At 37.6% G+C, this 17,260-nt stretch overlaps 1 protein-coding gene and 1 pseudogene across 1 annotated transcript in view; one reads left to right on the top strand and one right to left on the bottom strand.

The window, feature by feature from the left end:
* CDC20B (cell division cycle 20B) overlaps nt 1-17,260 on the bottom strand; it is a 92,222-nt gene that overhangs the window by 60,821 nt on the left and 14,141 nt on the right. Inside the window, exons 3-5 of the mRNA XM_042938815.1 lie at nt 8,346-8,574; nt 7,237-7,367; nt 1,706-1,799 (exon numbers count right to left, since the gene is read on the bottom strand). Of these exons, the coding sequence (XP_042794749.1) occupies nt 1,706-1,799; nt 7,237-7,367; nt 8,346-8,574 (454 nt within the window). The remainder of the gene's footprint in view (nt 1-1,705; nt 1,800-7,236; nt 7,368-8,345; nt 8,575-17,260) is intronic.
* Nucleotides 16,555-16,954, top strand: LOC122219917 (annotated as a pseudogene).

A 17,260-nucleotide genomic window follows, 5' to 3' on the forward strand; every position in this document is an offset into this window, starting at 1 on the left:
TAAATAAATGTTGGGGCACCTGGGTGGCTCAGTCAGTTAAGCATCCAACTTCGGCTCAGGTCATGATCTCACTGTCCGTGAGTTCGAGCCCCGCGTTGGGCTCTGTGCTGGCAGCTCAGAGCCTGGAGCCTGTTTCAGATTCTGTGTCTCCCTCTCTTTCTGACCCTCCCCCGTTCATGCTCTGTCTCTCTCTGTCTCAAAAATAAATAAACATTTAAAAAATTTTTTAAAAAAAAGAAAAAATAAATAAATGTTAAAAAAATTTTTAAATCAAAGTAATTTTTGCATATCCATTTGTCTGTCACATCAACAATTACCTGATAGACATAAGCACTACTCTGAGTTTTTGTCAGTAAACATTTGTGGGTTCATTTATTTCAGCTCTTTGTCTCACTGGTTCTGTACCAGAGCATGCAGTTATTTCTGGCTAGTTTTACCCGTGAATATCTGAGGTCAGGGTCATATCTTGGGCTCAGTTTTAATTCTCATCCAAAGACCCAACTAAGTATAAGCCACAGGCCACTGTCTTTTCATCCGTACAACCACTTGGCTTGTGATCAAACTAAAAATGACATAAATGAATAGGTGTTGAGACCACCCAAGTAATTTGTGGTCTCTATGACCACATGCCTTTGGATAAAAGCGTAAGAGCTTCACAGTGCTAAACCAAGAAGTAGATTAGTACTCCCAGCCTTGGTGTTAGCCATGAAGAGCTACAGTTGTGAGTAAAACTGCAAGGTTGCTGGAAACACTCAAGCACCGCCAATAAAGGTTTTTTAAAAAACAGGTTGTTTTTTAACAAACTTTCAGTTGCAAAATAAGAGTCATAGGGATGTAATGTAGAGCATGGCAATTACAGTTAATAATACTGGATTACATATTTGAAAATTACTAAGAGAGTAGACCTTAAGAGTTTTTATCACAAGAAAAAAATTCTGTAACTATGCATGGTGATGAATGTTAACTGGAATTACTGTGGTGATCATTTAACAATATATACAAATATCACATTATTATGTTTTATACCTGAAATGAATACAATTGGCCTTTGAACAACATGGGTTTGAACTGCTATGGTCCACTTATATGCTGATTGTTTTTTATAAATACCATACAGTAATATAAATGTATTTTCTTTCCCTTATAACTTTCCTAATAACATTCTTTTCTCTAGCATACTTTATTGTATGAATATAGTATGCAATACATATGGCATACAAAAGATGTGTGAATCACCTGTCCAAATTATTAAGGCCTCCAGTCAACCATACACCATTAGCAATTAAGTTTGGGGGGAGTCAAAAGTTATATACAGATTTTCAACTGTTTGAGGGGTTGTTTACTTTTTAGAAGTGTGATATAAGTAGATTGAAGGAGGTGAATGAGGCAGGAGAACTAAGTTGTTATCTACTCTGCTAGAAAGTTATGATAAAGTCTAAAATCTCAAAAAAGAGCAGTTTACAAATATTACTTAGAAAATAGTTGTAAACATTATCAACAAGAACCAAACCGTGGCAAGAACCCAAATGTCCACCAAATGATGAATGGATAAAGAAGAATAAGGAAGAAATGAAGAAGGCAGGGAGAGAGAATTATCTGAATTTTATAATTATGTTTATTAGTCTAATAAATATAAAAAAGAAATGAAGAAGGCAGGGAGAGAGAAGGGTAGGAAAGAAGGACAAACAAAATCTTTGCCCCATACCTTTCCAAACACATTGGGATTTCTCACAGAGCTGCATTTTCCCACTAACCCACTGAGCCACCTTCTGGGTCAAAAATAGCTGGTTTAGGCATTTCTGAAAACAAATAAATACTTCTTTAGAAACATATATGCACATCTCAGATGTTATGCATGACATAGTGTTAAACCAGTAATTCACCAGCAAGTTCAAAGTTTCCACATTATCAAAACCAACACTACAATTGCTATTTTTTATTACCTAACCAGCATGTAGTGAATACAGTGCTGAGCATTTTACATGTATTATTTCTAATCTCCCCAACAACTCCATAGGGCAGGTATTACTCAGCTAGAATAAAATCTTCTTTACTCTTCTAGCCTAAAAATCTTTTTAGCCCACAAACCAACTAAAAGGCCAGTGAGATCATCAAAGCCTGCAAGAACTGAAATGTCATGATATTTCTGGTACGTTGTGAAACTGAAAGACCTCCCCAAGATGATAAAGTTGATTGTATGTTAAGGCTACTTTTTCAAGAAAGATTTCTTTCAAAAGATGCCTCTCAGCATTTAACCTGGAGGTGCTCTTTCAGTCTGTTACTGAGATTTTCTCTGGGTCTTAATTTTCCTCCTCTGTAATATGTTGAGATTGAACTAATCATCCTAAAGGTCTTTTTCCATTAACACCTTCACCTATTAGAAATGGGAACACCAAATCACTGGGATCTTAAATAACATACCTCAGTTTCCACGAACACAAAAATCGGATTGCTGTTTCTTTGGACCAGTATACAAAAAGCACTTCCGACATTCTTACATCCAACTTCAGTCAAAAACAGATGAGAAAATTACTACAAGTATAAAGAAAAGTACTTGCAGAAATTTCCTAGAAACATTTTAGCAAACAGTTAAAGCAGAGATGATTCCTTTTTTTCTCCTTCATGATAATATATTTAATCTTACATATAAAACAATTGTGGGATCACCATAATTCACACAGAAGTCTCTCTCACAGGCATCATTTTGAGATTTTGGTTTTCTGCCCAGATATCATGCCACATAATAGGCATTGTCAGTCAATGAATCATGGATTTTTAGGTATTCTAATTAGAACAATTCAGTATAAAGCAGGGTTTCCCACTTTCAGCACCACTGGCATTTGGTAGTAGATAATTCATTATTGTGGGGGGCTGTTCTGTCCTTTATAGGACATTTAGCAGTATCCCAGCCTCCATCTACTAGATACCCTCTCACTAGGTTGTGATAGTCAAGAATCAGACATTGCCAAATGTCCCTTGGGGAGCAAAATCACCTCCAGTTGAGAACTACTGATAACAAATAATGTTCCTAAAATTGACTGGCTTCTCCAGTATCTATAGTCAGCACAAAGCTGCCCAAGACATTACCTGGCACAGTGTGCTTCTGTTTGATGTCCCCAAGGGTGCTCTACCCCAGGTAAGATCTATTAACTACTTTAATGAACAATTTGGCCTAGAGCTGACTATATATCATAATTTTGAACATCTCCCCAGCTATGCAGGCCCTTGTTGTAGAAACACCCCCACATGACTTCTGAGGACCACATGAAGACACACATTTACTGTCAATGCGAAAGACCTCACTGTATCTGCACTACTCCTGATGCTGCTTGATTTCTAATCAGTCATTAAACAAATGCTTGACATAAAATAGTCAGTTTCCATTATCCCTTTCTCAGGTTTTCCAGTGATGCTGGGACAATGTTCTGATTGGATTACAATTGCTGTAACAATGGTAGTTTGCCAACACCATTGTGATCGCACAGAGCCACCTACTTACTGCCACCAGTTACTATAGAGCCTAAGGGAGAGAGTAAAAGGAAGTTCTGAAGATCAAGGCAGTACAAACTCCAACTGGCAAGACGTAGGGTGTGGAAAGGCAATGGTGCTAATAACCTGGCCTGGATGTAAAGTCAACATTTCCCCATTGACTCAGAACTCTCTAACCTTCTGCACTTCCAAACCCTTAACCAACAGTAGAGCACTCAGCAAAAGACCTGCTCTAAGATATTTGTTTTCACTTTGCATGTTATTTCAAATAATTAAATTTTACATTCACGATATTGTTCCTCTAGCAAGATATATATGCCAAACACTGAAAGCACATACTAAATGAGAAACTGCCTAAATTAAGAATTTATGACGTTCCTAGTGTAACGCTTTCTAAATTAAACCTTTATTCCTTCAGAAGCTCTTCGTTGGATTTGATACACTCAAAAATATGCTATTGATATTTCATGTGCCCTAAGATTTGGGTCAGATTCCTCAAAGATCTTAAAACCATAATAAAGGGGCTCCTGGGTGGCTCAATCGGTTTAAGTGTCCAACTCTTGGTTTCAGCTCAGGTCATGATCTCACAATGCGTGACTTTGAGCCCCATGTCAGGCCCTGAGCTAATGGCACAGAACCAGCTTGGGATTCTTTGTCTCCTCTCTCTGCCCCTTCCCTGCTCGCACATTCTCTCGCTCTCTCAAAACAAATAAATAAACATTTAAAAACACATAATAAATAAGATACTTAAAAGAATGAAATTAACTTAGTCAAGAAACAAAAAAAAAAAAAAACAGTAAAAAGGACTTAAGGGAAATATTTAAAAGACCATCTTGTAGAGGAAGAATAGAATGTATCCTGAGTGACCCCAGATGCCAGACCAAGTCACAGAATAGTTGGAAATGATTGTACAAGAGATCTTTTGGCTGAGGGGAAACATACCATAATATGTGTAATTTTATTATATTTTTAATCTTTACCTTTGTTAATGTTTATTTTTGTAATATAAGTATAATTAACGTACATATAAGAGTTTCAGATGTACAATATAATGATCCAACAATTCTATACATTACACAGTGCTCGTCATGATAAACGTACTCTTAATCCCCATCACCTATCACAACCATGCCCCCCACCCACCTCCCTCTGGTAACCATCAGTTTGTTCTCTGTAGTTAAGAATCTGTTTCTTGGTTTGTCACTTTTTCCTTTGTTCATTTGTTTCTTAAATTCCACATATGACTGAAATCATATGGTATTTCCCTTTCTCTGACTTACTTCACTTAGCATTATACTTTTGTGCTACATCTCTGTTGTTTCAAATGGCAAAATGACATTTTTTTTTAAGTTTATTTCTTTATTTTGAGAAAGAGAGCACAAGAGAGTGGGAGAGCAGCAGAGAGAGAGAGAGAGACAGAATCCCAAGCAGGCTCCGGCTGTCAGTGCAGAGCCCAACGTGGGCCTCAAACTCATGAACAGTGAGATCATGATCCGAGCTGAGATCAAGAGTCAGATGCTTAACCAACTGAGCCACCCAGGTGCCCCAAAATGTCATTCTTTTTACAGCTGAGTAATATTCCATTGTATGTATATGTATATATTTTTTATTTATTTATTTATTTATTTATTTATTCATTTGTGTGTATATATATACACACATATGTATATATATACACACATATGTATATATACATATCTATATGTACGTACATATAGATATGTGTGTGTGTGTATATATATATATATACATATATACATATATATATACCACATCTTCTTTATCTATTCATCTATTGATGGATCCTTGAGTTCTTTCATATCTTGGCTATTGTAAATAATGCTCCCATACACATTGTGATGCATATATATTTTTGAATTAGTGTTTTTGTTTTCTTTGGGTAAATACCTAGTAGTGGAATTACTGGATCATATGGTAATTCTATTTTTTTTTTAATTTTGAGAGAGAGGGCACAAGCAGGGGAGGGGCAGAGAGAGAGGGAGAGAGAGAATCCCAAGCAGACTCTTCACCATCAGCACAGAGCCCGATGTGAGGCTCGAACTCATAAACTGTGAGACCATGACCTGAGCCGAAAGCAAGAGCCAGGTGCTTACCCAACTGAGCCACCCAGGCACCCCTGGTAATTCTATTTTTAATTTTTTGAAGAATGTCCATGCTGTTTTCCACAATGCTGCACCAGTGTGCGTTCCCGCTAACAGGGCACAGGGATCCCTTTTTCTCCACATCCTCACCAAGACTTGTTATTTCTTGTCTTGATTTTAGCCATTCTGACAGGTGTGAAGTGATATCTCACTGTCATTTTAAGTTGTGTTTCCTGATGATGAGTAGCGTTGAGCATGCTTTCATGTGTCTTTTGGGCATCTGTAGGACTTCTTTGGAAAAATATCTGTTCATATCTTCTCATTTAATTGGATTGATTTTTTGGTGTTGAGTCGTATAAGTTCTTTATATATTTTGGATACTAGTACTTTATTGGATATTGCAAATTTCTTCTCCCATTTGATGGCTTTTGATGGTTTCCTTCACTGTGCAAAAGCTTTTTATTTTGGTGTAGTCCCAATCACTTAACTTCGCTTTTGTTTCCCTTGTCAGAGAAGACATATCTTTAAAAAAAATGTTACTACAGCTGATGTCAAAGAGATTACTGTCTATGTTTTCTTCTAGAAATTTTATGGCTTCAGGAACCACATTTAGGTCTTTAATTCATTTTGAGTATATTTTTGTGTATGGTGTAAGAAAGTGGTCCAGTTTCAGTCTTTTGCATGTAGCTGTCCAGTTTTCCCAACACCATTTGTTGAAGGGGCTTTCTTTTTCCCAGTGCATATTCTTGCCTCCTTTGTTGGAGATTAATTGACCATACAATTGTGGGTTTATTCCTGGACTCTATTCTGTTTTATTGATGTATGTGTCTGTACTGTGCCAGTACCCTACTGTTTTGATTTTTACAGCTTTATAGTATATCTTGATATCTGGGATTGTGATACCTCCAGTTTTATTCTTTTTCATGTTTTCTCTGGCCATTCAGGGTCTTTTGTGGTTCTATACAAATTTTAGGATTGTTTATTCTGATTCTGTGAGAAATGCTGTTGATCTTTTGAATGGAATTGCATTAAAACTGGAGATTGCTTTAAGTAGTATGGGCATTTTAACAATATTTCTTCTTCCAATCCATGAGCATGGCATATCTTTTTATTTGTGTCCTCTTCAATTTCTTTCATCAGTGTTTTATAGTTTTTGGAGTACAGGCCTTTTACCTCTTTGGTTAAGTTTATTCCTAGGTATCTGTTTTACTGTTTTTGGTGCATTTGTAAATGGGATTGTTTTCTTAATTTCTCTTTCTGCTGCTTCATTATTAGTGAATAGAAATGCACTGGATTTCTGTATACCTATTCGATATCCTGTAACTTTATTTAATTAATTTATCAGTTCTATTAGTTTTTTGGTAGACCCCTTAGGGTTTTCTCTACATAGTATCCTGTCATCTTAATCTTTACCTTTTTGCTGTCTCATTTTCACTTTTTTGATTGAGACTAACTAAACTTGTATTATATTTCTTTTACAAAGTGCCCTTATTCATGTCCTTAACTCACTCATTTTTTCTATCAGGAACCCATCATTTTCTTACTGACGTGTAAGAGCAGCTAAGCCAGCTCTTTCTTCACATTTGGGACTCAATTGTCTGAGCCTGTCAGGATATGAGATCTTCAGTTTTTTGTCTTTACCCACCTGGCCTTTTGAGGCAACATTTTCATTCCAGCCTCTGCCCAGTGCATGAGGTGCCTTGCAAAAATGGAGAGCTGAGTTATTTGTTTCAAAATTCCCTTTGACGGGGGTCTTCAGTGGTTCTTTGTAGGACCCTGCAAGAAAAACATTTAGTTTTTAATTTGTTCTTCAAAACAAGATAATCACTTTGGTTGGAAGTCAACCCATGGTGTCTTTCACAACAGAATGTGAAAGCACAGGACCACACCTCTCTAAAAACCACGGAAGATGGGGTAAAAGAGGAAAGATTGGCCTTGTCGAGAATGCCAGGGTCATAAGTGAGCACTGCCTCAGTGGCCTCTGTAAGAAATGCCAAGATTAAAGACCTGATTGCAACTGCAGCAGCAGCATAAATGCTTTATCTCTGAATGGAAAGAACATACTTGCACATCTGAAGAATAGATACAAACAGTTCCATGGGTTAAAGTGATGGAGCAAAGGTATCTGGTTTGCCCAAGCTATGATCATTCTGCCAGGAAATCACTATGGGATGCTTGCTTTCCCAACATTGGCATCCACTCTATGATCATGAGCAAATCACTTTGCGTCTCCATCTCTCTGTTATAGAAAGATGCTGTAAGGGTATTTTGAGATGACAGTAGTGAAATACTTTCTAAGTGAGAGTGATAGCAAAGTCAGTGTTATTTGCATCATTATTATTCATATCTGTTCTCTTCTCAAGATTGAGAAAGCCCTTTACCAGATTTTTAACTGCATAGAAAACCTTGCCAAGTCATCCTGTAAAACTAAGTATATTTTTGTTCATATCACTTGTTCAACAGAGGAGCTAATAAGGACCACTGAAAAATCTTACATATGTAATCTTTACAAAAGGAATCATATACCAATGTAAATCTCAGAAATGCATCTAAAATACAACATACTGTCTTTTGTTCTTGTTTCCTTTCCTGCCCCTTCCCCACCACCTTGGAAATTTCTTATTCAAAGGAAGGAAGAAAAGGAAAGCAGTTGACTAAATGTGATACTAGATAGTTCTATGCTACAGAGATTCTTTGAGGAATTCTATTTCATTGACATTTTTTAAATGGCCTGTGGAATTTCTATTACCTCACCTAGAATCAAGGTCTCTTTTTCAGAAGTTATCTTCAGCACGGATCCAGAAGCTTCTGGGAGGTAAGTGGTTGAACGCTCTTCCTCAAAGGAATCAACTGCCAGATCCCTGGTTTGGCTTTGCCGCCATCTGGTGGTAATTGGGCTACTGGCAACGGGAACCTCTGCCGACAGTCTCTTCACAAAGTTGCTCTTAAAGTTAGAATATGTAGTATTAACTCCGTCAAATATCTATTTAACATAAAAAAAAAAGCCGTAATTTATAGTGGCCTCAACGATGCAAAATTAAATATTCCTTAAAAGGAGAATTATTAACAACTCATTTAGTACAACACAAATTATATATGAGATTTTTTATTTTCGTGACCTGAGAGAATGTTATTTTATACATATATAAATATGTATGTGTGTGTATACTTACAGCCTCTGTTCAAGATTCTCAAGATATATAAAAGCAGCTTATGGAGTGATTATATTTACAGTTATTATAATTACATATCAATATAAATATGAAGTTGAAATAACCATTTATATTGAACATGTAAAATCACATGTTCATATAAAATCACAAAATTGCAAATCTGGAAATAAACAGTAATTTTCTTTTTTTATTTTCTCTTTTTAATTTTACATCCAAGTTAGTTAGCATACAGTGTAATAATGCTTTCAGGAATAGAATCCAGTGATTCATCCCATACATATACCACCCAGTACTCATCCCAACAAGTGTCTTCCTTAACGTCCCTTGCCCATTTACCACAGCCTCCCACCCACAACCCCTCCAGCAACCCTCAGTTTGTTCTCTATTTTTAGAGTCTCTTATGTGTTGCCCCCCTCCCTGTTTTTATATTATTTTTGCTTCCCTTTCCTTATGTTCATCTGTTTTGTATCTTAAATTTCTCATATGAGGGAAATCATGTGATATTTACCTTTCTCTGACTAATTCTGCTTAGCATTATTCACTCTAGTTCCATCCATGTTGTTGCAAATGGCAAGATTTCATTCTTTTTGATTGCCAAGTAATACTCCATTGTATATATATACCACATCTTCTTTATCCATTCATCTATCGATGGACATCTGGGCTCTTTCCATACTTTGGCTATTGTTGATAGAGCTGCTATAAACATTGGGGTGCATGTGCCTCTTCAAAAGAGCACACCTGTATCCTTTGGATAGATACCTAGTAGTGCAATTGCTGGGTTATAGGGTAGTTCTATTTTTTTTTTTAATTTTTTTTGATGTTTATTTATTTTTGAGAGAGACAGAGACAGAGTGAGAGTGGGTTAGGGGCAGAGTGAGAGGGAGACACAGAATCCGAAACAGGCTCCAGGCTCCAAGATGTCAGCACAGAGCCCGACGCGGGGCTTGAACTTGCAAGCCGCGAGATCATGACCTGAGCCAAAGTCGGACGTTCAACCGACTGAGCCACCCAGGCGCCCCTAGGATAGTTCTATTTTGAATTTTTTGAGGAAACTCCTTACTTTTTTTCAATAGTGGCTGCACCACTTTGCATTCCCACCAGCAAGGCAAAAGAGTTCCTCTTTCTCCGCCTCCTAGCCAACATGTGTTGTTGCCTGAGTTGTTAATTTTAGCCATTCTGACTGGTATGAAGTGGTATCTCACTGTGGTTTTGATTTATATTTCCCTGATGATGAGTGATGTTGAGAATTTTTTCATGTGTCTGTTAGACATCTGGATGTCTTCTTTGGAGAAGTGTCTATTCATGTCTTTTGCCCATTTCTTCACTGGATTATTCATTTTTTGGGTGTTGAGTTTGAGAAGTTCTTTATTGATTTTGGATACTAACCCTTTATCTGATATGTCATTTGCAAATATCTTCTTCCATTATGCTGGTTGTCTTTTAGTTTTTCTGATTGTTTCTTTCACCATGCAGAAGCTATTATCTTGATGAGGTCCCAATAGTTCATTTTTGCTTTTGTTTACCTCGCCTCCAGAGATGTGTTGAGTAAATTGCTGCAGCCAAGGTCAAAGAGGTTTTTGCCTGCTTTCTCCTCGAGGATTTTGTTGGCTTCCTGTCTTATGTTTAGATGTTTCATCCATTTTGAGTTTACTTTTGTGTATGATGTAAGAAAGTATTCTAGGTTCAATCTTCTACGTGTCACTGTCCAGTTTTCCCAGCACCACTTGCTGAAGAGACTGTCTTTATTCTACTGGATATTCTTTCCTGCATGTGAAAGATTAGTGGGCCATATGTTTGTGCATCCATTTTGGGGTTCTCTATTCTGTTCCATTGATCTGAGTGTCTGTTTTTGTGCCAGTCAGTACCATACTGTCTTGGTGATTACAGCTTTGTAATACATCCTGAAGTCTGGAACTGTGATGCCTCCAGCTTTGGTTTTCTTTTTCAGGATTGCTTTGGCTATTCGGGGTCTTTTCTGGTTCCATACAAATTTTAGGTTTGTTTGTTCCAGTTCTGTAAAGAATGTTGGTGTTACTTTGATAGGGATTGCATTGAATATGTAGATGGCTTTGGGTAGTATCGACATTTTAACAATATTTGTTCTTCCGATCCATGAGCATGGAATATTTTTCTATTTTTCTGTGTCTTCTTCAATTTCTTTAATAAGCTTTCCTATAGTTTTCATTGTGTAGAATTTTCACCTCTTTGGTTAGATTTATTTCTAGGTATTTTATGGGTTTTAGTGCAATTGTAAATGCGACCGATTCCTTGATTTCTCTTTCTGCTGCTTCATTATTGGTGAACAGAAATGCAGCCAATTTCTGTGCGTTGATTTTATATCCTGTGACTTTGCTGAATTCATGAATCAGTTCTAGCAGTTTTTTGGTGGACTCTTTTGGGTTTTCCATATACAGTATCATGTCATCTGCAAAGAGTGAAAGTTTGACTTCCTCCTTGCCAATTTGGATGCCTTTTATTTCTTTGTGTTGTCTGATTGCTGAGGGTAGGACTTCCAATATTATGTTGAATAACAGTGGTGAGAGTGGATATCCCTGCCATGTTCCTGACCTTGGGAGGAAAGCTCTCAGTTTTTCCCCATTGAGGATGACATTAATGTTGGGTGTTTCAATATGGCTTTTATAATCTTGAGGTATGATTCTTCTATCCCTACTTTCTTGAGGGTTTTTATCAAGAAAGTATGCTGTATTTTGTCACACGCGTTCTCTGCATCTATTGAGAGGACCATGTGGTTCTTGTTTTTTCTTTTATTGATGTGATATATCGCATTGATTGATTTGCAGATATTGAACCAGCGCTGCATCCCAGGTATCAATCCCACTTGATGGTGGTGAATAATTCTTTTAATGTATTGTTGGATCCAGTTGGCAATACATAGCAATTCCCTAGTTCAAACTTTTCATTTCACAGATGAGAGATCTGAGGCCTAATTGCTCAACATTTATCTCATTCCCTCTGAGAAATCCCAGGAGTTTGGTATTACAGATCCTACGGTGGCAAACCATACCATGGATCTATGTGTGAAATTCAATTGCGAATGACAAACTGGAAATATGATATATATATTTTTTTTAATTTTAACATTTATTTATTTTTGAGAGACAGAGCATGAGCGGGGGAGGGGCAGAGAGAGAGGTAGACACAGAATCTGAAGCAGACTCCAGGCTCTGAGCTGTCAGCACAGAGCTCAACGCAGGGCTCTAACTCACAAACCGCGTTATCATGACCTGAGCTGAAGTCGGATGCTTAACTGACGGAGCCACGCAGGCACCCCAAAATATATTATATTTTTAATAAGATGTAGGGCATGTTAGGTTATTACCCTTGTGTAAAGGACTGTCAGAGAAATTTAGACAAATTTACAATCCAAATAGAAAAAAAATAGAACATAGGACCTAAACGGGCAATGCACAAAAGAAATAATTAAATGCTCAAAAAATATTCAACCTTGCTAGTAATCAAAGAAATGCTAACTTAAAACAATAACAAGATGCTAGCAATGGTATTTTTTAATGACAAGCCCCAAGGTTGAAGGTTCTAGAAACAAACACTGGCATATATTGCTGGTGGAGTATAAATTAGCATTGAAAAAGGAGGCACATGGTGCATAAAGACGGGAAGGACTCAATGTTTACCAGTAGAGAATTGATGAGGTAGATTTTTGTGACATCCTTAAAAGGGAATATTCTGCAGCCATTAGAAATTAGGACATACATTAAGGAAATGCAAATCCAAAACACAATGATGTACCGCTTCACACGCTCTAGGATGGCAATAGATGATAGGTAAGTAAGTAGATAGATAGATAGATAGATAGATAGATAGATAGATAGATAGCAAATGTTAGTAAGAATGTGGAGAGACTGGAACCGTTACACATTGCTTATGAGGATGTAAAGTGGTACCACTGTGGATAACAGTTGGCAATTCCTCAAAAAATTAAACCTAGAATTACTGTATGATTCAATAATTTCACTGCTAGGTACAGACCCAAGAGAAATAAAGCAGGTACTCAAACTCAAACAAACTCAGGTACATGGGCGTTCACGGTAGTACTATTCACAATAGTTGGAAGGTAAAATAACCCAAATGTCCATCAGCAAAAAAATGGATGAGCAAATTGTGGAAGATATATGTTTATGTGTGTACATATACATATATTATATATAATATAATTGTTTATTCACAAATGACGTATCAGTTAAAAATGATCAAGAAATTTCTTATTGACAATCTTACACTGTCTTGGCAGTTGTGTGTTTCTCTGGCTCATCTCCTGTCATACCCTCCATACTGTCTCCCCAGCTTGATGCTCTTCCACAATTCTCTGCCAGGGTAACTTCTAGCCCACCTTCACAACTGGAATCAGCCATCATATCACGAAGGTGTCTCTGACATTACCTTCCTCTCCATTCCATTACCTTCCTCCCCCTTCCAAACTCCCCATTAGGCCACCTGTGGTAGGTTAAATAATTGCAATACTTAATTTTATACATCGGCTTGATGGACTAAGGGATGCCCTGAGATCTGGTAAAACATTTTTTCTGGATGTGGCTGGGAAGGTGTTTTTAGAGAAGATTAGCATTCGATTTGGTAGACTGAGTAAAGAGATCCAGCCTCACCATTGTGGGTTGACATCATCCAATCCACCGGGGTCCCAAATGGTACAAAAAGGCAAAGGAAGGGCAAATTTTCTCTCTTCTTAAACTAGGATGTCCATTTCTTTCCTGCCATCAGACACTGGAGCTCCTGGTTCTCAGACCTTCATACTCCTTAATTTACACCAGCTGCTCCCCAGACTTTGGACTTAGATTGAATTATCCCGCTGGCTTTTCCTGGTTTTCCATCTTAGAGATGGCAGATTGTGGGACTTTTCAGCCTCCATAATTTGGTGAGCCTCACGTATATATATTTATGTATACTCTATTGATTCTGCTTCTCTAGAGAATCCTAATGCAATAATGATGCTTTATCATTAGACATGAGAGACAGCTGATATGCAGTGAAAATGGCTGGCAGTTTTAGACAGCCACCACCAGAATATGAATCAATAGCATAATGCAATGACCTTTTTTAAGCAATACAATTTTAGGTCTCATTAAAGGAAAGACAGTGTCCAAAACAAGAACAAGGAAAACCCAATTGTCTCTGCACTGGTCAGGACCCATCTGCTGGAGAACTGGGTCCAGTCTTGAATCTGTCTTGTAAGAAGGAGATAAGCAAGCCAGGATCCCCAACCTGAGTTCATTTAGAGGAAAGGACTGCAATGATACAAGGTCAGGGAACACAGCAATAGAGCAACACATGAATGGAGTGAGGGCTTCTGGGGTATTTAGTCTACAGGAAAGAACACCCGTAAGGAACCATCTTCAAATATGAAACAGAAGGCAATTTATGAAACAAAGAAAAATTTACTTTGTATTGCTCCCTATGACAAAATTGAGAACAGTGAATGGGAGGAGACAAATTTTTATTCAGCACAAAGAACTTTCAAAGAGTTACAGCATGATTTTCTATCATGTTTTGAATGCGTAGTACAGTTTTTGGTCAGTTCCTCCTCCAAGGACATGTGGCTCATAGTGGTACAGATGAACATTTTTTAAATACTCATGTGTTTTAATGTGCATTTTTAAATGTTTTAAAATGTTCAATGTGGACATAAAGTCTTCTGTTATTAAAAAAAAATGTATTTTGGTAAAATAAATGAGCCAATTTGAACCAAAAATGTTAACTAGCAAATGGCACAGATGGAAAAATCAGAGACATGTATGCAAATGACTACAGCTTAGGGAACGCTGTGGTAGAATGTGATATTTCATCTTCACTGTTTTTAAACTTTATTCCAGGATCTATCTCTTGCTGGGGAAATGCCTGTTACATAGTTTTAAATGACTGGCCTATGTATCAATAAAGAGAAAGAGGATGATAAGAAAAATAAGACAAAGGAGAAAAGAATGAATGACTGGATACTTTAAGCACATCAGTTTGGCTTGTTTACTTTTCAGAGTTCACATGGTGTTGGCCTTAAATAGGGAGGAATTCAGAGCACCAGAGCCAAAAAAATAAATAGAAAGGAGCCTAGAGAATTTAAAAATAAAGTCAGGAAGTAACCAAATGAAACAACTGGGAAAATAGAACAAACATATATAGTGATAAATTATGTGACTCACAAATATTCAGCAGGTAAGAGAAACCTAAACATTCCAAGGAAAGACATGCTGATGATGCCAGGGTCTCTCTAGAACGTTATGGCAGAGACAAAATTAACAAAGATGGCCCATCAGCTCTCAGGCATATCATCCCAATTCCCTTTCCTTAGCCTCTGAATGTCTGCCCCTCCCCTACCAACCCCACCACCGCCAGTCCAACAAGGCAGCAAGACATTTCAAATTTGGAGTCGTAATAATATTTCAAATTAATCATGAAGATCAAAACGTCCCTCTTATTTTTGCACCGTCAATGTGTCCTCATCCTGGTATTGGCCAATACAAACCAAGCAAACACTTGGAGAGCATTTATTTTCAGGCATTGGTCGCTTTGTTCTGCACTGCCAATGCCTGCCACTGGGGGCTCCAGAGTGTTTTTGGCATCTATCCCTCCCTTCTATCAGGCTGACCAAAGCGGCCTTCATTAAGACACTATTCTCTCTCATCTTGACTTGTTACTCTGCAGACTCTGTGACTCCTTCCAGACAACTTCAGTACATATGGCCAAGTTGTTTTGTTGTGGTAGTCCACTCCCTCTCCTCTTCGGACCCTAACAGTGATTTCTCATAAAACTAAATGTCCCCTGATGAATAAAACCCCCTTACCAGAGACAGTACTACAGTAATCTCATCCACCACATTTTTTTTCTAAGTAAACATATTTCTATTACAGAGAAACTGTTGAATATAGTTGAAATAATTTGGGTTATAAAGTTAAAAGTCTTAAACTCTCTTCTTGCTTGTTCTACTTACTTGTTCTGTGATTGGGATATTACTAACTTCTTCCTGTTTGAAAGCATTATTGCATTCTGCCGGTAGAGAGCTTTATACTACATGTGATTGCTTTTAATATGTGTATATATGTGTCTGATTTATAAATAAATCATGGGCAGTATAAAGCTTTCTACAAACATAAGCCATTTATTTAGTGCTCAGTTATTTGCTGCCTTATATTTGTTCCCCAAATGTTTCTTGTGTATTTTCTCCTCTCCAAAACTGATTTCAAGCTCATGTGAGGCTGCCTCCATCACAGACATTATTTGTATCTTCTTCAGTGCCTGTGGTGCTTGATTAACAGAGTCAACTGCTTTGTCCCATTATTGGCCCAGTAGGTTCCCTTGACCTTCAACTCATCATTCTCTTCCCCTCCTTTAACAAACCTTCCTTGATCTCCTGAAAGAGTGCTGTTGGTTTTTCTAGCATACTATCTCCTATGCATTGAAAATTGCAGTGTTGATATAATTATAATTTGAGAATGGTTTTAGTATAGACAGAACATGGAAACATTGATGACAGATCCCCCAGAAAACTAAGAAATGATGATATCACAACATATACAGAAAAAGACTCTGACAAATGAAGAAAAAAAGAAATGTCTAAGGGCCAAAATCTATCTATGTTCACAAACATCCAGGCTGGGAGTTACCCAAACTCCTGTGCTGAATGTCTGATTAATGGGCCTATAAGGATATTTATATATCATTCATATATGAAATCATATATGTTATAAAAGCATATATATTTCTTTCTGTCGCCAGCCACCTTAGTGAGAGGAGCTGCCACCATGTCCCCCCACCTGCAATGGATGGTCATGTGGAATTGATCCTGATCAAAAGGGACAAGCAGACATAAAGCACCAAGCCCAACAGCCTTGCAACTCTTTCCACTACAATGGCCTGGTTTACCACAAGACTGCAGGCATGGATCCAGAGGCCTACAGCAAAAATGTAATGATGGTGATGAAGCGGAGATCTGACCAGTGAAAACCTACCACCTCCTACATGCATACCAACATCAACAAGAATGCCCTGGCCACCCTTAGCAGCATCAGGCACAGGATCCGCAAGAACATGGACCACCCAGGTCTGTTCATGGCTGCCATTTGCAGAGCCAGAGCCATCCTGCACAGCCAGAAGCCTATGATGGTGAAGAGGAATCAGGCCTGCCCCACCAAGAGCTCCTGAGCACCTGCCCCCTACCTCCAAAGCAACAAAGATGTCAATCACTTAAAAAAAAAACAAGCAAACAAACAAAACAAAAAAAACTTAAGAATCGTAAAATTAACAAACTGGCTTTGATTTTGGCCTTGACAAGAGATTAACTTCAGTTTTCAAAGTACTTTTAATATAGCATGAAATTTTGGGACAATCCAACATGAAATATCAGGCTGGTACAAGCCTTTTATTTCTGGTTAATAACTGGCATGTTGGCTTATACAGAACCTCTTGTAAGCATAATTTTGATATTCTCAAAGACCAAGCTGTAGATCA

The sequence above is a fragment of the Panthera leo genome, chromosome A1, assembly GCF_018350215.1.
Source record: "Panthera leo isolate Ple1 chromosome A1, P.leo_Ple1_pat1.1, whole genome shotgun sequence".
Taxonomy (NCBI): Eukaryota; Metazoa; Chordata; class Mammalia; order Carnivora; family Felidae; genus Panthera; species Panthera leo.